A 20,772-nucleotide genomic window follows, 5' to 3' on the forward strand; every position below is an offset into this window, starting at 1 on the left:
GACAGATTTATCTGTCGAGTTTTCGTGTTGACGGGTATAAATTTGTCCAGTCGGCGCCCTTTATTTGTTGTGCTTTCGTGTTTTCGCCCCGCCGACACGACAACATAAAAACTCGACAAATTAGGTTTTTGTCGTGTTGTCGTGTTTTCGCCCCGCCGACACGACAACATAAAAACTCGACAAATTAGGTTTTTGTCGTGTTGTCGTGTTTTCGCCCCGCCGACACGACAACACGAAAACACGACAAATACATTATTTGTCGAGTTTTGGTGTTGTCGTGTTTTCACCCCGACGACACGAAAACACGACAAATCAGGTATTTGTCGAGTTTTGGTGTTGTCGTGTTTTCGCCCCGCCGACACGCCAACACGACAAATTCTTTTTAGACATCTCTTGTAAAATGTAGAGTTATTCTAAAGCCAGTGGTAAAGGGTTTTAGAAGCATTTCTCTTTCTATTCGAACGAACCGCCAATTCGAAATTTATTTATATCCCTTAAAGCTGCATTAGGAGATTTGAGATTATAAAAGAGTACAATAATATGTCAGATGTCAGTTATCGTTATAAGCATACGAAATGTATGTATTACTGACCCGGTTCCAGAAATATTTCATTGGGGTGCGGGGAGCGGCAACAGTTAAAGAATGAAGGCGGCATCGGCGAGCCGAGTTGTGAAGGTGGGTCAGGGCGTGTCTTCCTTTAAATGTTTGAAATACATATATAAAATGTTGGCTTCTGCTACAAATTTTGAAGTACGGTTAACCGGGTTAACTTAACCCCCTCCTGGCAGTGGAGTGACAGGGTCTTTCCCTTTGTAATTTTTTAAATAAAGGTATAAAATGGTGGTCACTGCTGCATTTTTCTCCAAATTTTGAGATACGTTAGGGGGTCAAGCCCTCCTATTTAGGGGGTCGGAGGGTATCCTCACGGACATTTTTGAAATATAGGAATGAAATGATGGCCTCTGTTGCATTTTTTGGTCTAAGTTGTGAATTTTTTTTTTATTTCTTTGCCAAAATAGTTGGGTTGGGTGCAACTATGACGAGAACAGGTCACTTTGGGGCTTGAGGTTTGAGTTTTGGTTGGGGGATGGCACGGCCATTGGCCCCTGCCCAGGACCCGAGCCTGTACAAATAGATAAATAATTACATAAATGCATGGGCCTCAACGAAGATTAACTTATTCACATGATTTACCCAACCCCCATACCTCAAAATTTGGGCTCAAAAATGCAGCAGAGGCCACCATTTTATACATATATTTCAAACATTTAAAGGCAGATACGCCCTGACCCACCATACATGAGGGTTTAACCCTTTCCGTACCTAACCCCACTCGGCTCGCCGATGCCGCCTTCATTCTTTAACTGTTGCCACTCCCCGCACCCAATGAAATATTTCTGGAACCAGGTCAATTATACATACACTTCATATTACTCTACATTTTATAAGAGATGTCTGAAACGAATTTGTCGTGTTGTCGTGTTTTCGTGTCGGCGGGGCGAAAACACGACAACACGAAAAATCGACAAATAATGCATTTGTTGTGTTTTCGTGTTTTCGTGTCGGCGGGGCGAAAACACGAAAACACGACAAATACCTAATTTGTTGTCGTGTTTTCGTGTCGGCGGGGCGAAAACACGAAAACTCGACAAATAAAGGGCACCAACACGACAAATTTATACACGCCAACACGAAAACTCGACAGATAAATCTGTCGTGGCGGCGCCCTTTAAACGTCAAGTTTTCGCATAAAATTTGTCTTGTTTTCGGCCCGGCGACACGACAACACGACAACACGAAAACTCGACAAATTAGGTATTTGTCGAGTTTTCGTGTTGTCATATTTTCGTGTTTTCGCCCCGCCGGTGTAATGAAGATTTTTCGACCCCCATAGAATAATGACCCCCCCCCCCCCGGTCATTATTCTATAGAAAAAGTGACCCCCCGGTCATAGTATTATGACTTCCAGATCATAGTACTATGACTCCCCCACGTGAAGTAAACTGAACCTCACGAAGAATATTGACTCCCATAAAAAAACGACCCCCGGTAATTTGGTCAAATTTAGTGATAACTCATGTATCTAAGGCCTAATTGCTGCATTTTATGCCCCCACTCGGGGGAGGGGGCATATAGATGTGCCCTTGTCCGTCCGTCCGTCCTTCCGTTTGACCATTAGCCCCAGATACCATCACTTGACACAGAAATCAGAGTATTCCGCAACGGGAAAAGGGATTCTATTTCTAGACGCTGTATCTTGGTGTATACATTTTTTTCAGGAAAATAACAATTCACAATACGTTCACAAAACACACCAGTGTCAATAATCCCTGCAAACATCGGTATGAAGTAAATCTTCAGAAGAAAACTGCACAAGAAACTGTTAGCATAGAACTTAGGTGGCAGTAAAGTACGGTAGCGGCAACAATAGAAAGTAGTAGTAGTAGTAGTAGTAGTAGTGGTAGTGGTAGTGGTAGTGGTAGTGGTAGTGGTAGTGGCAGTGGCAGTGGCAGTAGTAGTAGCAGCAGCAGCAGCAGCAGCAGCAGCAGCAGAGGAATAAGTGACAGCAACAACAGCAGCAGGAGAAGAAGAGGTAGATGTACAAGACGTATTAGTGGAAGCAGGTATAGTAGTATCACTAGAAGCAGTTGTAGTAGTAGTAGTAGAAGTAGTAGTAGTAGAAGAGGAAGAAGTACATGTAGTAATAGCAATAGAAGTAGCGGCACCAGTAGTAGTAGTACAATCAATATGTTAAGGGGACTCATACTTTGAAATTAGAAAAAAGTGGGTGGGGTATTATAAAATTTACCTGCAAAAAAGTACAAGGTTTTGGTAAATGAAATGAATACTGTTTCAACTGTTATAAGTACACAAAGGATTGCTCACTAAAATAAAAATGAGAAAAACTGAAACAAGAAAGTTATTGTTGAATTACGTAAGACTTCTTGTGTACATTCAAAGTAAACAATTAAGACATTTTGGTGCGAAAATAATAGTGCTTCACTTTGTCCAAACATTTATCAATGTCCTACAGATTCTAATTTAAAGAAAGAATGTGAAATAAGTTCACTGTCTTGCTTTTCATTTGGCATATGTGAGCTAAAACACATTATTTAGTTTGTTTACAAAGTAGTGCATAAGAAAAGATACGGTGGTCAAGGAATGCCACATTACAAAACTAAAAGAGTATATTCCCCTTAATACATTAAACATTTATCATTACAGAAGTCTAGTGGCTTACAATAAAGGCCTAGAAATGTTGCCATTATTAATTTTTAACTTGGTATTCATGAATTGCAATGCACTTAAATATCAAAACACATTCAACAAACTTTTGAAAATGTACTGTCTTAAAATCCCTAAAATAAGGTATGAAATTTGGTTGAGAGGTCCAATCAATGTGTATATGTGCAAAAGCAACATTCTAATCTTGTTCACAAAAGTTACTAATACACAGCAGGAATGTCAATGATCAAAACTGGACGAATATACAGTTATCCTCATTTTAATGTCATTTATAATTTGTCCTTGAATTCTCCACCATACTTTTCATAACTCTGTTTGCACGAGTTGCACGAGAATGCTGTCATTCACGTAAAAAATGGGGTCAAATAAGTTGTAAATGCAATATCATGTAAACGTAGTTAATGGATTATGCAGTTCAAGATAAACTTTATCTCATAACGTAACGAACATGTATAATGTTGTAACAACAACTTTACTTGCACTGATTTAAGTAGCAGTCGGTTTATAAGTGACTTTATTGATTCATTTTGTGTTTTGTTATTGTTGTCAAAAGTATAACGGAAGTGCCTCACAACTGAAGCGGAAACCAGTTTGATGCGCAAAGTAGTCCACTGTAGGTAATATTTTTTGACAAATGTCCACAGAAATTAATAATTTTCTAATATTAAAGACGAATATCTGAATAGGATTCATTATTTGATAAGAAATTATAATCATCGACATGTTTTTTTTTAAAATCGTACACGTGCTGACACCTAAGTTGTCTCCCGTTGTTTATTAGAGTTACCTTTCGTCCGGCGCAGTAATACATTTGCAGTGAATCGCCGAGAAGTCGTGGCAAAATTAAAAACCATGTAAACAAACTAAAATTAACCACCTTTTCAAGATGAATTTCAAGTGATCGACATTATGCATTTAACCCGCCTGACCTGTGTAGCATCTTAGATATCTGTTCTAAGGTATTCATTGTGTAGAATGTCATGTTATGCCCTTGCAATGCTAATCCCACTCTGATTTTTTTGTTTACATTTTTTATCAATGAGAAATATGGCGTCCATCCCGAGATGAACTGACGTGGCGTTAAATTTTTACATGTTTAAGCAAACCTGGTGTGTTAGAAAGAAAATCTCATCCCTTCAACATTATTTGGAACACTGTTATTGTAAAAAACCTGTTTTTTTCCTTATACAAAAGCTTAATATTTTGTGTTGAATGTACTTTCACAAACACCTCTGTTTTCCTATTACATTCATAGTACCACATCCTTATCCACAAAATACTGAATATTACAGGTGTCCATCAGTATTATATCAGTTTAGGAATATGTTTTTTATTTTCCCACCATCGGTTTCTTGAATATGCACCCCTTCCGCATTGCTGTATGAACTGTGAATGTAGCAATATGCGTCCCCTTAACTATTGGTAATGGAGGGTATTAGAGTTGTAGATCTAGTAAAATTGTCCGTTAGGTTTGGTGGGGATCACTTTTTATACGCCCGTTTGAAAAACGGGACGTATTATGGGAACGCCCCTGGCGGGCGGGCGGGCGGGCGGCGTCCACAGACTTTGTCCGGAGCATATCTTCTACATGCATGAAGGGATTTTGATGAAAGTTGGCACAGTTGTTTACCATCATGAGACGGAGTGTCATGCGCAAAAACCAGGTCCCTAGGTCTAAGGTCAAGGTCACACTTAGAGGTCAAAGGTCAAATTCAAGAATGACTTTGTCCGGAGCATATCTTCTTCATGCATGGAGGGATTTTGATATAACTTGGCACAAATGTTTACCACCACGAGGCGGAGTGTCATGCGCAAGAACCAGGTCCCTAGGTCAAAGGTCAAGGTCACACTTAGAGGTCAAAGGATACAAGAATGAAAACCTTGTCCGGAGCATTTCTTTTTCATGCATAGAGGGATTTTGATATAACTTTGCACAAATGTTCACCACCACCAGGCGGAGTGTCATGCGCAAGAACCAGGTCCCTAGGTCAAAGGTCAAGGTCACACTTAGTGGTCAAATGATACAAGAATGAAAACCTTGTCAGGAGCATTTCTTCTTCATGCATAGAGGGATTTTGATATAACTTTGCACAAATGTTCACCACCACGAGGCAGAGTGTCATGTGCAAGAACCAGGTCCCTAGGTCAAAGGTCAAGGTCACACTTAGAGGCCAAAGGTCAGATACAAGAATGACTTTGTCCGAAGCATTTCTTCTTCATGCATGGAGAGATTTTGATGTAGCATGGCACAATTATACACCATCATGAGATGAAGTGTCATGTGCAGTTCCTTTCTTTAGAATTACTTCCCTTTGTTGTTACTATAAATAGCTTATATTGTAACTTTTTCATTATTAGTCGTAGGGAAAAATCGAGACCACTTTTCTGTAGTACAACATGCATGCTACATCCAATTATGAGGTGTATTTTGACCAATCTCTACCTGGTAAAGATTTTTGTGTGGACTTACAATTTTTTTATGTTTTTTTTTTTTTTTTTTTTTTTTTTTTTTGTAAGATTATCTTCCCTTAGTTGTTACTATAAATAACTTATATTGTAACTTTTTTATAATTGACCGTAGGGAAAAAACAAGACCACTTTTCTGTGGTACAACATAGATGTTACTTTCAAATTTTAGGTGTATTTTAAGGTATCTCTACCTGGTAAGGAGTTTTTTTGTGGACTTAGAAAAACTAATGACTTACAATGATTACTAAACAACCACAAAATTAAAATTCCATTTGCAAATACAGGTGCTAGAGTAAAGAAATTTGCTGTGACGGGCGTATATTGTGACAATCTGGCACTCTTGTTAATAGATATTATCGTCCAAAGTCTTTTTAGGAGCCGGTGTTTTACACGGAAAGAGTAACTTTTTTAAATAGAATAATGTCCGGGGTCGTTATTCTATGAGATTCGAAGGGAGTCATCTTTAGGGAGTCAGTATTTTACTTGGAGGGGTCAGTTTTTCTATAGAATTATGACCGGGGGTCGTTCTATAGAGTTTTCAAAGGGAGTCAGTTTTTTATAAGGGGAGTCAATATTTTACTGGAAAGGAGTCACATTTTCTATAGAATAATGACCCGGGGGTCGTTATTCTATGGGGGTCGAAATACTTCATTACACCGGCACGAAAACACGAAATGGCAGAATTGAGCCACCATAAAAATCAGCCACCATATCAAATAGTTTGGGGGATTAATTCATTACTATTTTTAGCGCGTTGTGCTATTTTTAGCGTGTACACACCATTTTGGAAATACCCAGAGGCCAGAGTCTTGACGAGTCATGTATATAAGCTGGTTCATACATTCTGAATAATGTCATTCTTATCATAAATTCTACTTGTAACTGAAGTATTCATGAAATGTATATAACCTGGTTCATGTATTCTGAATAATGTCATTTATCATAAATTCTACTTGTAACAGAAGAAAAATTCTACGAAAATGTTTATAAGAAGGTTCATAAATTCTGAATAATGTTATTGTTATCATAAATTTTATTTGTAACTGAAGTATTCTACGAAAATGTATATAAGCAGGTTCATACATTCTAAATAATGTCATTGAATTAGCGTGTTTTCGAAAGGGACCTTTCGAAAGACTGTGTATGTGGATGTAAAATGTGTGTGGAACTTTATTTGTATGTCATGTATGTTATTTATAATTTGTTAAGTGACAAGTCCATGTAGAATTCTCTTCATACTAAGCGTAGTGCAGTCAGATTCGCATCTATTCTAACAATAACATTGCCACTAAATAATCAAGTATGTGAACAAAATTGTCCTTACCTTTTACTAATAACGATGGCCCGCTTTTAATACTAGAGTTTTCCCTCAACGATAACTCCTTCTTCCTAAATATGCTTCTTCCTCTTCTATTTTTATGCCCCCGAAGGGAGGCATATTGTTTTCGAACCGTCGGTCTGTCGGTCTGTCCGCAATTTTCTTGTCCGGTCCATATCTTTGTCATCGATGGATGGATTTTCAAATAACTTGGCATGAATGTGTACCACAGAAAGACCACGTGTCGCGCGCAAGACCCAGGTCCGTAGCTCAAAGGTCAAGGTCACATTTAGACGTTAAAGGTCATTTTTCATGATAGTTGGGCGTGTCCGGTCCATATCTTTGTCATTCATGGATGGATTTTCAAATAACTTGACATGAATGTGTACCACAGTAAGACGACGTGTCGCGCGCAAGACCCAGGTCCGTAGCTCAAAGGTCAAGGTCACACTTAGACATTAAAGGTCATTTTTCATGATAGTTGGGCATGTCCGGTCCATATCTTTGTCATCCATGGATGGATTTTCAAATAACTTGGCATGAATGTGTACCACAGTAAGACGACGTGTCGCGCGCAAGACCCAGGTCCGTAGCTCAAAGGTCAAGGTCACACTTAGACGTTAAAGGTCATTTTTCATGATAGTGCATTGATTGGCGTGTCCGGTCCATATCTTTGTCATCCATGGATGGATTTTCAAGTAACTACGCATGAATGTGTGGCACAGTAAGATGACGTGTCGCGCGCAAGACCCAGGTCTGTAGCTCAAAGGTCAAGGTCACAGTTAGACGTTAAAGCTCATATTTCATGATAGTGCATTGATGGGCGTGTCCGGTCCATATCTTTGTCATTCATGCATGGATTTTAAAATAACTACGCATGAATGTGTGGCACAGTAAGACAACGTGTCGCGCGCAAGACCAAGGTCCGTAGGTCAAAGGTCCTAAACTCTAACATCGGCCATAACTATTCATTCAAAGTGCCATCGGGGGCATTTGTCATCCTATGGAGACAGCTCTTGTTCTGTATAAATTGTCTTATTTGTCTTATGTATATAACTCCTGTCCCATGCGTTCTTACTTTTTATGTCTCATTCGGGGTTGTAAACTGTACAAGTTATCCTGATTTTAACCACATTTCATTGACGGCTTTTCTTGATTTTTTTTTATACTATCCACCCATTCGATCGCATGACCACGAACTCATTGCAAAAACACGCCGTCATGTACACGTATCGATATCACGGGTTCCTTCCAATTTTATCACACTTTCTTCTGTTCTTAAACGTGCAAAATAAAGACAAATGAATAGACAAAAATCTTAAAAAAAGACTACACATTTTGAAATATAGTACTAAACATTACGATAGCCGTGCAATATTCCCTTGAAATCAACACATGTACAGAGAAACAAATGGTTGTTTCTGTATTTTCTTAGACTGACACGGGGGGTCATTTTGTCCTACTTTCGTGTTTATCGCTTTTCCGTAATCGGTCGGAAATTCTTCGGGATCACGTGATTTTAAAATTGTTTCAAACGAATATCCATTTAAGACGCGCAACAAAATAACTGTATTTCCATGATGGTAATTATGCACGACTTGCACGAAAAATATGAGATGTACAAAATTTAAATTTAAATTGAGTGACATATATTAGGCCAAGACAATGTGTTTAATGTCTAAAATTTTATTAAATTAATGTAGCCATGTGTACATAAATAAGTGTATTTAGGTAATTTTCAATCATACTTAAGTTTGTTTCTGCAGTGTAAGACAGTTACTCATTTATATTCTTAAAATTATACTGAAAAGAGATTAACTGAAAAAGTTTACAGACGAAGTTGTAAAAACACTTTTATTCGGGAAGGGCCTGAATTGTCCTTATGAAAACTTGTAGTATAGCTGTATATTACCTGTTTTATAAGAATGATTTTCATGAAGTTTTTGTGCGTTACAAAATTGTTGAATTCCATGTGCTAAGTTTGTAAAAAACGTTATCGTTTGGGCATATGATATATTTTGCATCTATTTATAAATTATAGCCTCGTTTCGGAGGATTCTTCCGAAAAAGTCCGAAGATGCTCGACGGGTTCGTAAGCAGTCGGAAAGCATTCTTTCGGTTTGGCATAGGCAACTTTTTTTGTTTATTTGTTAGTTATTCTTGAACATATTCATGACTATTTGGTCAGAACCGATGCAGTGGGCCACATTTTCAGTAAATAGGAAGTCTCAGCTACAAACTCTGGTTTTCATATAATACTCGTTCGGGTTTTAGTAATGAACCTTTAAGTATTTATAGTTGTCCGGACTATGTCTTGTCACTCGACACTGCACAACTCTTTGTTAGAGATTACTCTTATCTGTAATAAAATTAGATATCCACGGAGAATCATCCAGCAAAATATGGATCGACTTTATGATAATCGCCTGTTCATTTTTCATTTTTTGAGTTCTTTATTTGTTGTCACATTCTCATTATGGCATGCATGCCTCTTACTTACTGCTGGAGATGTTCACAAGAATCCAGGTCAAGAATTAACTAGAGCTACTTCTTCTATATCATCTCAGACAACCACATAACAGTATGCAGAAGCGATCTCAAACCATCTTTCCTTTGTTCATCTAAACGTTCAGAGTATACAACACAAACTCGATATTCTGTACGCAGAACTTTCAGAATTTGATATTTTGGCCTTTTCTGAAACATGGTTAAATCGCTCAATTACTCTGAAGACTTAGTGTTGCATTCATATCATAAACCCGAACGAAAAGATCGTTTTGGTGATTCTCACGGAGGAGTTATTCTGTATGTTAGAGATAATATACATTACTTGCGAAGACCAGACCTTGAGATCAATCGTCTTGAATGTCTGTGGGTGGAAATAGTTCTTCGTTACAACAAACATATTCTATTCGGAGTCTTCTATCGACCTCCAAGTTCTGACAACATATACAATAACCTAATTGAGGACTCTATTAGTCTTGCAATTGACACGAACATCTCGGACATAATTATCACTGGAGATTGCAACTACAATGCTCTATATCCAACTCCACTTAGAAACATTCTTTCCATCACACAACAATTTAATCTAGAACAGCTTATCGGAGAACCAACTTTATTTGAGAGAACACTCAACATCCATATTAGATCTCATTTTCGTCTCAAATGGAAATAACATTCTTCTTTCTGGTGTTGGGGAACACTTCCTTGAACAAGACTAACGTTACAACAATCCTATTTTCGGGCTTCTCAAAGTTAGTAAACTGAAACAAAAATGCTTTGACAGACTGGTATGGGAATTTGATCGAGGAGATTATGACAGCCTAAGGGCTGAAATCGACAATTTCAACTGGAATAGCTGTATTGATCCAGATATCAATATATATGCTTCCAATATAGCCAATCAAATTACAGAAATTTCAAAACATAATATTCCTAATAAAAATGTCACAATTAGACCGTCAGACGTCCCTTGGATGAATAATAATACATGTATAAGGAAGAACATACGAAAGCGTAAACGTATTTACAGAAAGGCTAAGAGAACAAACTCTCCCCAACAATGGCAAAAATTCCGAAAAGTACGACTGAAATACTGTTGAAAAACGGCGTTAAACCCGAAAAACAAACAAACGAAATGAAACTGTCTTGCTTATTCGTGAAGCCAAATCACACTTTCAGACAAACTTAAAAACGGATCACTCTCTTCCAAAGACTGGTGTACTTCTTTAAAATCCTTCATCTCTAAAACAAACAACAATGTTATTCCTCCACTATATAATTCTAATACTCGTCAAACAACATCTTCTGATTTTGAAAAGGCTAACCTTTTAAATGATTACTTCCTAAAGCAGACATACATTGATGACAAAAATATAGAGATACCCAATATTGGCTCCATGAATGTTACTACTCTTTTAAATGAAATTCATCTATCTCCAGCAGAGCGTGAAGATGTCTTTAAGTCTCTACCAGTTCACAAGGCCGCGGGTCCTGATGGCATAAGCAACTGAATTCTACTTGAGGTTTCTCATGAACTATCTTTTCCTCTTTGTGACCTTTTCAGTGCTTCACTTCAACATTCTATTGTGCCAGCCACATGGAAGAAAGCCCATGTTAGTGCAATCTTCAAGAAAGATGATGCCACTCTTCCAAAAAAACTTTCGTCCAATATCTCTCTTAAACACTATTGAAAAGGTTCTTGAACGCCTCATTTTCAAGCATGTTTTTAACCATCTTCGTGAATCCCGCTTTTTAACTCCTGTACAGTCTGGTTTCATTCCGGGTGACTCCACGGTAAATCAACTTGTCTTCATAAACGATACCTCTGTAAAGCGCTCGATAAAGGTCTAGAAGTTCGTGCGGTCTTTTTCGATATAAGCAAGGCCTTTGACAAAGCCTGACACAAAGGTTTACTACGTAAACTAGAATACGCAGGAATCACAGGTTCTCTTCAGATGTGGTTTCAAGATTATCTCTTACATAGACGTCAAATCTAACTGGGCATTTCTCAAAGCTGGAGTTCCACAGGGTTCGATTCTCGGACCTCTTCTTTTTCTGATCTTTATCAATGATATCGTGGATGAAATCTGATCATGCATCAACTTGTTTTCTGATGATACAAGTGTATATATAATAGTTCAGCAACCGGATATTGCGGCAAATCTGCTTCAATCTGATATCCAAACAATTTTGTTTGGGCAGAAAAATGACTTGCTTACATTCAATCCCTCCAAATCAGAAGCCTTTTAATTTCAAGAAAACGAAACTTTCATCAACATCCTCCTCTTCGAATGTTTAACCAGATTATTTCCGAGGTACTTGAACATAAAATCTTGGTGTTTTCCGTCAAATGATTGTTGCTGGCATTCTCATATCAACTACATTGTAGAAAAGGCATGGACAAGGGTATACATAATGCGGAAATTGAAATTCTCACTTGACCGTCGCTCCCTTAAAACCATATATATTTCGTTTATAAGGCCAATACTCGAATAGTGTGGGGCAATTGTACCAAGTATGAATTGGATCAACTTGACAAAATTCAAAATGAATGTGCTCGCATTGTCTCTGGAGCTACAAAACCTGTTTCTTTGGAAAATCTAAAGAAAGAAGTGCCCTGGGAGTCACTTTCCGACAGACGTTACAAACATCGACTTATCATGTTTTTCAAAATGAAATCTAATCTGACCCCAGTATATCCATCCTCTCTAGTTCCTGATTCTGGTGATAACCGCTACAACCTAAGAAACTCTGAAAATATACATGGTGTACATTATATTTCAATTCTTTTTTGCATTCTGTTGTAAGTGATTGGAATCTACTGAGACTAGATATCCATAATTCTGAAACACTTTCATCATTTAAAAGTAAATTAAATGAAAACAAGTAGCGCACTCCGGCCTATTATTACACCGGAAAGAGGAAACTCCAGGTGCTCCATACACGACTACGAACAAAATGCAGTGAATCAACATCTCCCTAAAAATATTTCTCCCACACCGTTGTGCCAGTGTGGACAGATTGAAACTAATTTCCACTTCTTTTTTGAGTGCAGAATTTTTAATCGTTGTCGATACGATCTTCTTGATAATCTGAGGAATTTCGTAATTGATTGGATACTGTTCTATTTGGAAAACTTAGGACTTTTTGATCATGGACATATATATCCAAAAGTAAAAGATTCCTAAGCAACCTGAGACATGCCCATATCTTGCCTCTTTCTCGTTTCTCTTCTACGCTTGACTTATTCTGTCATTCAAAAATTCACTTCCACTTTTATGTAAATATTTCTCTTCACCATACATTGCCCCCCCCTATTTTCTTTTCATCAGTAATGATTCATATTTTTTTCCTCACCCATTAAGATGGTCGTGGCGCCGTTAAGATTTGGTTCTTGTCGTCGTCGTTATATTTGTCCGCTAAGGGCAGTCTTAGACTCGGGTTTCAGTTCTTACCTCGCTTGCTTTCATACAGTGAATTTGATATCAATTGATGACACTTCATTTTGGGGTTATATGTTTAATAAATAAACGTGCCACCTTCTCATTTTTACGTCGGCTCCGTCACCCTTTTTAGGGCAGGGAATTAGCCCTAAGACAAATTAACTTATCTCTTTTACTTTCTAAGCGCTAGCTCAAAAAAGTTTCGTAGAATATTCATTATGAACAACCACATCTGCTGCTGTCTTAATACATGTAAATGAAAGCTTGAGATTCCTATTTTTTCATTAATAGCATGCTTAGTCAGAGTAGGTGATGGCCAATTGAAATATGTGCAAAATGCACATTTTTCTGTGTTACCCTAGCTCAAAAGTGGTTTTTGAATCTAATTGATGAAAAAACATGCAAATAAGGAGTACTTAATTATGATATGATGAACTTCGCTTTACATAGATTATTTTTCATTGGACCTCGCCCCCTATTTTTCAGAGTTTAAGGCCCTTCTCAATAGTAAAGATGCCATATTTTCACCTACGGTGACTTGTCAGATGTCAAAAAGTTTTGATTATCGACTCTTTGGGAATCTTTTCAGTTGAGTTTAATTTTAATGTTACGAACTTGCCACTCTATTTGCCATTTGGGTCACGGGCCCCTTTTTTAGATGGTATTGGCCTCTGGATGGTCAAAAATATAAATATTTCTTTGGGCACCACTTAAACGTAGTTGAATTAATGATTGACCTTGAGAGTCTTTATCCATGATCATGAATATCACCACGTTTCAAAATTGGTGGCTTTTACCATTTTAAAGTTATGGTTGTAAAAGTTTAAAAATAGGCTTTTTCACTAATATGCCTAACTCAAAAACAGTATAGTATGTAAATTTTATGTAACCTTGCTGGAGTCTTTATCATAATCATTGTGGAACTTGTACACATGAATTCCTCTTAGAATCTTATTTTACTCTTAACTTACAGAGTTTTGTTGGTTCGTGAAATAAACACAAAATAGGTGAGATGTTTTGTTTGTTGGATGCTCAGCTCAAGTTTGATGGCCTAGAATAATGACTTTTTCATAAATGTATTTGTTTGGGCTAACACTATTAAGATGCAAAATTTGATTACCGGCCACATTCAATGACACAATGTATTGTTGGGCGCACCTGTTTCCTTACAAACATTCTAGTTTTATACTTAAGGTTATCTGCGCCACAATTTTGTTATTGTTATGTTATATTTTGTGCTAAGGGAAGAATTCTATAGGATTGGTCTTTAATTATCTTTCTGTTTCGCTTTCATCACGTTCATGACATTCTTTTTGATTCATATTTGGGTAATAAATAGTTTAAACTAACACTTAAACAGAATGTAGCATAACATTACATGTTTTGTTTGTTTGTTTTGGGTTTAACGCCGTTTTTCAACAGTATTTCAGTCATATAACGGCGGGCAGTTAACCTAACAAGTGTTCCTGGATTCTGTACCAGTACAAACCTGTTCTCCGCAAGTAACTGCCAACTTCCCCACATGAAACAGAGGTGGAGGACTAATGATTTCAGACACAATGTCGTTTATCAAATAGTCACGGAGAACATACGCCACGCCCGAGGATCGAACTCGCGACCCCGCGATCTGTAGACCAACGCTCTTACCTACTGAGCTAAGCGGGCGGGCTCTCTAACATTACATGTGGTTGCACGATAAAAGCCGAAGAAATCCACACTGACGAAAACATTTTCTATAATTGTCGTGATGTCAAACACAGCTGTGTTTTAGGGCAGGGAATTACCCTAAGTTACAAATTAACTTATCCTGCTTTTATTTCTAAGCGCAGCAAAAAATGTTCCTGCGCTACAGAAAATAGTTCATTTCATGAACATCATTCCGCAGCATATTCATGATCGTAATACTGTTTTACCAATCTACATTGCTAAATCGTTTAAAAGTTTTGATTGATTACCGATATTTGCTTTGCATTAATAAGTATGCAAGCGAGAGTAGGAGCAGATAGGCGAACAACTTCGAAAGTATGTGGGAGATGGGAGGGGGCTACATATTATTCTGTGTCTTACCCAACTCCCGCCAACTTTTGGTTTTCGAATCTGTATTTTCAGAGAAAAAACAATAACGAAATAAGATTGAAATACCTAACTATAAGATTACTTTAGATGTAAAACACGCTTTATTTTACAAAAGTAGATTAATTAAAATTGTCCATTGTAAAATGTTTATCCCCCGCCCCCTCCCCTTCTTCTCACCACCACCCCAGCTTTGAAAGCGCCCCTTCATCAATCACACAGTAATGATTTGCTCATGATTTCGTGCATTCATTTCTACGGTGAGCCTGTTGTACAGAATGTGCATACATTAAGTTTTAAAGAGGTTCATCTGACGTGTCTTTGAATTCTTTTCCAGTTGGAGATTTAAATTTCAAATGCTCTGTACGAAGTCTTGCAAGCTATTATGCCGATGTATCGGACGGACGGACATACCTATACTCATTCGAATACCGACATTCGGCTAATCCTTGGCCGTCATGGATGGGTTCACTACATGGATATGAAATAGAGATTGTCTTTGGGCAGCCATTTAATCGTCAGTTGAATTACAGTGACATTGACCGTGAGGTCAGTGCCAAGGTCATGGATTATTTCACCACGTTTGCAAGAAATGGGTAGGTTTTACCATTTAAAATAGAGTTGTATAAAGTTTTATAAAATACGGCTTGTATTTCATAAGTAAACCTGAACAGTCAAAAAACAAAATCCGTATTGTACTGTATACCTTGTTTTATGTAAGTTGCTGGACTACTTTCATCAATTAATATTCATAACTTAGGACAATCTATAAAAACGTACACATAAAACCCGTTTAGTTCTATTTTGACATCGATAAACCTTGAAAGTTTAGTTCGATGTTCATTGGTAAAAGAACAAAACAACACACAGCTAGGTCTGGAATGTTGTATTCGGCCGTAGGCCGTTTCCTTCGGCGCATGCGCGTCTTGTTTGATCCGACCTAGAGCAGATCGAGCTACTTTTATAATAACCCTATTGTATTTGTGGTTTTAAGCAGCATCTATTATGATAGGGCAAAGCTTCTTTACCCCTTCCGTAGCGAGCACATTCAAAGACCACAGAAGTATTTTGAATATAGGCCGCCTAGTTCTTTATCAAACTTTCTCGTTATTATCTCGACGGTATCTGCGTCCCAATTTTGTTATGTTTATGTGTATAAGCTGTTGTCTCAGTAAGCATCTGTGGGAATGGATTAAAACTTATTTAGTTTGATAAATTGACTTACACTGCAACGGTTTCATAATTCTATTTTTGGTTAAGTGTTTGTATATAAGGTAGTATCTCAGTACCCACTCATAGCAATAGGTTGAAACTTCACGCACTTGTCCATTGTGATGACCTGACATACATTGTACAAGTTCCATAACTCTGTTTTGTATATTTACAAAATTAATTGTACCCTTTTCGACTTTTATATTCATTCAATTGACAAGGTTGTTGAACACTCGAGTTTTGCCGTCTTCCGACAGCTCTAAGCTTATTTTTGGTTGTGGTCGACAGCTGAGCCAAAATTTAAAACTTCAGGTTCGTTTACAAAAACGAAAGTTTCCTTTCCACTAAATATATTATGTTTAGAATGTTTCAGTTTTAATGTCATTTTTGGACAAAAGTGAATCTTGTCCTTTTATAAATAATTTTGAAAAGACGGAGCACAAACGAATTCGTTTGAAAGGGCGGGAACTGTGAAGTCTATGTTTGCTACTGAATAATTTTATGCTGCAGTCATAATTCAAACGTGAGCGTCGGTGACGAAAGAGAATGACTCTGAGTTGTCAACTTAAAGTCCAGTTCAGAACTGTCGGCCGTGAAATTGAAAGGTATCATTTAAACGTAAGGTGACAGGTTGAAAACCAACTGTGTAAATATAGGCTTTTTTTCTTCCATTTGTACAGAAATCTTGGTTCTTATAGTAACGAGTGGCCAGAATTCACAACAGACTCAGAGAAACATATCGTATTTTCACAGAACGGTAGCACACATATACGAGAAGGATTTAGAACAAAAGAATGTTCGTTCTGGGAATACCTCATGCCAAAACTCAGACAACAAATGTCAGGTATGTAGAGTTAACTCCCTTGGTATATTTTAATGCAATTTGTGCAAAGGCTTCTGGGTAAATATTGTCTTTTCCGTTGAAATCTTGGTGATATCAACCTGTTATTTTGTATTTGATGTACATGGGGAAAATTAAAAACAAAACATGCAATCGGGTATTATACTTCGTTGCATGTCATATATGTTATTCTAGAAACTATTTAACCAGTACTTGTAACACATATAAGACAAATTGGCATGCGATTCGAATAGATAATGTAAAATATCTTTTTGATAGATATACTTACAATTAACTGAACTATTTCCTGGAAATTTTAATGCACAACAGGATAGTGCAAATGTCAATTCAAAGCACATTTTCTGAATTCCTGTCTTCATAAAATTGTAATGACAATTTGACAATTACTTGTAGTTTTCATTTAAAACCGTATGGCTTTACTTTACTGAGAAACCATAAGAAGTGTAGCAAAGTATTTTGCAAAATCCTTTTAGAAAATTCAGCCGATAGCTATATATGTCTATTGGTGGGTTCCGAACAACACCGGCATTAGCGATTTACAAGTTTAGAAATGGTGAAGTTAGACCCTTAGTGAGACCCTAGGTGCCTATCCGCATGGACTGACCACTTGATAGAGTGGCAGGGATTCGAATCCGCAGTGATGAGGAGAAAGTGAGTCTAGCTTTGACTCGTCAACTTAACTTTGCGTAACAAAAGACTCAGGCTGGAAATATTATACGTTGTCATTAAAGAAAACTCACAGGTGAACGAGAATGGATTCATTTGTACAGTACATCTGAGTAAATTACCACACTAACTTAAAATCTGTGTAGAGAATGACATGAAAATCTGTTTAACGGGTTATGTAACCCCAGTAATACTTTAAGATTCTTCAACAGCTAAATATTGATCAATGTCATATGACGGAAATTCGAAACTTGATTTTTTTTTTGGACTGCATGTCTTGTTTCAAATTTCAGATTAATTAAGTGTCATTTAAATTTCTACCATAACTAACATTCATGCAAATTTCAATTCACATCATTCTATTTTCAGAAAGCAGCACAACAAGTGGCGCCATCTATCATCGCATTCCCACAATTCTCTTCTGCCTACCAGTGATCATTTCTGCAATTATCATCAGTTGATTGATTGGCCTGCATGCATATTTCATTTGTCGTCTGCATCTTCCATCGTTTGTCTAACAATTGGAAATTTACGCACGCATCCTAGACAATACAGGTCGACGACATCAGTTACGAGTCTTAATTTCTTATTTGTACAGCTATCTATACTGAACAAGACAGCGAACCTGCCATTTGCTGTCTTGCCAATATCTTAACAATTACTTTTTTTAATTAAACATAGTTACAAATAGATCAACAGGTTGTCAGTAACATCAAAATTTCTAAAAATATCTATGTACGTAAAGATATAACTTTATTCATTACTACCACACCCCATTTTCTAAAAGTCACAAAATATACATTAGATGATTAATATATACCATTTACAAGAATACGAAGGTAAAATGTCACATAAATCGTTTTGATAGGGCGACAAGGATATTATTTTGTTTCTGTTGTCAGTTTCTTCCCTCATAACGTCGTTAGTTTGTAACTTCTAGACATTTAACCTTTACCCTGCTAAATTTCTAAAATGGACCAATTTGTGCAATACCATTTATTGTTTTAAAGGGTGTTCACTGGAAATAGCGAACAGTGAAATGTTGATATGTATTGCTCTGAGTTTTCGCTAAATTTCGAAGAAGAAGCAGTAATTTTTAAGATATTGACACAATAACAAATGGTGGGTTAGCTGTTCTGTACAGTGTAAATACATTTTAAAGGTCGACAACTCGAGCTCTGATATGTTGGAGTTCTGCTTAAGTCGAAATTGAGAGAATTGAGACACGTTTGTCTCCATGTTTCAGTACGACTTTGTGATATCTTCAGGTTTGGAATCAGACAGCATTCATTTAGATTTAGATCATTTGATGTTTGAACTCTTTGTTGAATGATAAGTGACGGTCGACCAGTTTGGTAGAATGTTGCAAGTTAATGATTAATCTGGAAAGATTGTATTTTTATACTTTAAAAAGGTCGAAGGTGTTTCTTATGAACAAAATGTGGTAGCACAGGCTGCAACCAGTCTTTTACGCCAGGTAAAGCCCAAATGATCAAAGTGATATATACGAGTACATTTATATACTGTTGTTACTGGATATCTCGAATTCGACGGGATCGAGCGTTGTACTTCGAGATAGCCGTAATTCGACTAGATGATATTTTGTGCACGTATTTCCGGGACGGAACTTGAAATGAGCCACGCCATGAGAAAACCAACATAGTGGCTTTGCGACCAGCATGGATCCAGACCAGCCTGCGCATCCGCGCAGTCTGGTCAGGATCCATGCTGTTCGCTATTGGTTTCTCTAATTACAATAGGCTTTGAAAGCGAACAGCATGGATCCTGACCAGACTGCGCGGATGCAAAGCCACTATGTTGGTTTTCCCATGGCACGGCTCAAATTGTCTTTTAGATAACCAACATTTTGTGATAAGCGAGTTCAAGATATCTTGTTTGAACTGTATTACTCCCTTTTCAGTGCATGAAAAGTTATGATAATAATATGTAGCCATGCTGCTATGTCGTCGACCACATTTAGGTCATTTAAATATAAAAGGCAAATCACTAATGCGTGTTTCCTTTCAACGAATCTACAAGACGTATCTAGACAACTTTTGTTTTAATGGAACATCAATTTTAGGGTCGAGTCTAGAAGTCTTTTCTTACAGTAAAATGTTTGCATGTATTTGCTTTTAAAATTTTTGGTGTCGAGTTATTGAATTTTGAATAATTTCTTTTCATTTCTAGGCAGTTAACAGTTGCAACAAGCCATTTATTAATTATTTTTGTTTTGAAAGTTTTATTGTTTTCTTACAGATAGTACGGGATAGGCAATCAACATTGTAAGGTTTGCCTTTTCCAAAGAAAAAGTACTTAGAATTTTTCCATTGATATCGTCCAACAACATGATCAACTTTGCTGTGATTCGGTTTTATGATCAGTAAAAACTGTTGTAGGATAGTTCCGATACGATACGCCTGTAGACATTTTGGCATTTTCTGTCTTAGCTTGTGTATTTTTCTTTTTTTCATATCTCATATACATAAAACTTACGTGCTACAATGAAATTTATTTACTTAATTGTACTTCATATGAGCCGTGCCATGAGAAAACCAACATAGTGGCTTTGCGACCAGCATGGATCCAGACCAGCCTGCGCATCCGCGCAGTCTGGTCAGGATCCATGCTGTTCGCTTTCAAAGCATATTGCAGTTAGAGAAACCGTTAGCGAACAGCATGGATCTTGACCAGACCGCGCGGATGCGCAAACTGGTCTGGATCCATGCTGGTCGCAAAGCCACTATGTTCGTTTTCACATGGCACGGCTCAATTATGTCTTATAGAGATTAGTTTTATGATAATTAGTGATGTACTGTCATTTTTCTGTATTCTCTTCCTGGCAATACCTTATCAGGAAGAACTGGTAGGTCAGTTATACGCCAATTCTAAGCATAGACAAAATCAGAAACATTTGGTTTTCGAAAGTTTTTTTTCCAAGTATGAGTAAATGTTTATGAAAAATGAGTGTCTGTGT

General features: G+C 37.2%; 1 protein-coding gene across 2 annotated transcripts in view; it reads left to right on the forward strand.

Annotated features, from left to right (window-relative positions):
* LOC123557643 (cholinesterase-like) overlaps positions 1-20,306 on the forward strand; it is a 40,401-nt gene extending 20,095 nt beyond the window's left edge. The window contains exons 3-5 of one of the 2 annotated variants that reach the window (XM_045349241.2): positions 15,393-15,651; positions 16,948-17,111; positions 20,055-20,306. In XM_045349241.2, the coding sequence (XP_045205176.2) occupies positions 15,393-15,651; positions 16,948-17,111; positions 20,055-20,068 (437 nt within the window). In that variant the 3' untranslated portion in view covers positions 20,069-20,306. Of the gene's footprint in view, positions 1-15,392; positions 15,652-16,947; positions 17,112-18,164; positions 19,095-20,054 lie in introns of those variants that run through there. The other variant, XM_045349240.2, reaches the window with a different exon arrangement.
* Positions 20,307-20,772: the final 466 nt, after the last annotated feature.

This window comes from Mercenaria mercenaria, chromosome 5 (genome assembly GCF_021730395.1).
Source record: "Mercenaria mercenaria strain notata chromosome 5, MADL_Memer_1, whole genome shotgun sequence".
In the NCBI taxonomy this organism is placed as follows: Eukaryota; Metazoa; Mollusca; class Bivalvia; order Venerida; family Veneridae; genus Mercenaria; species Mercenaria mercenaria.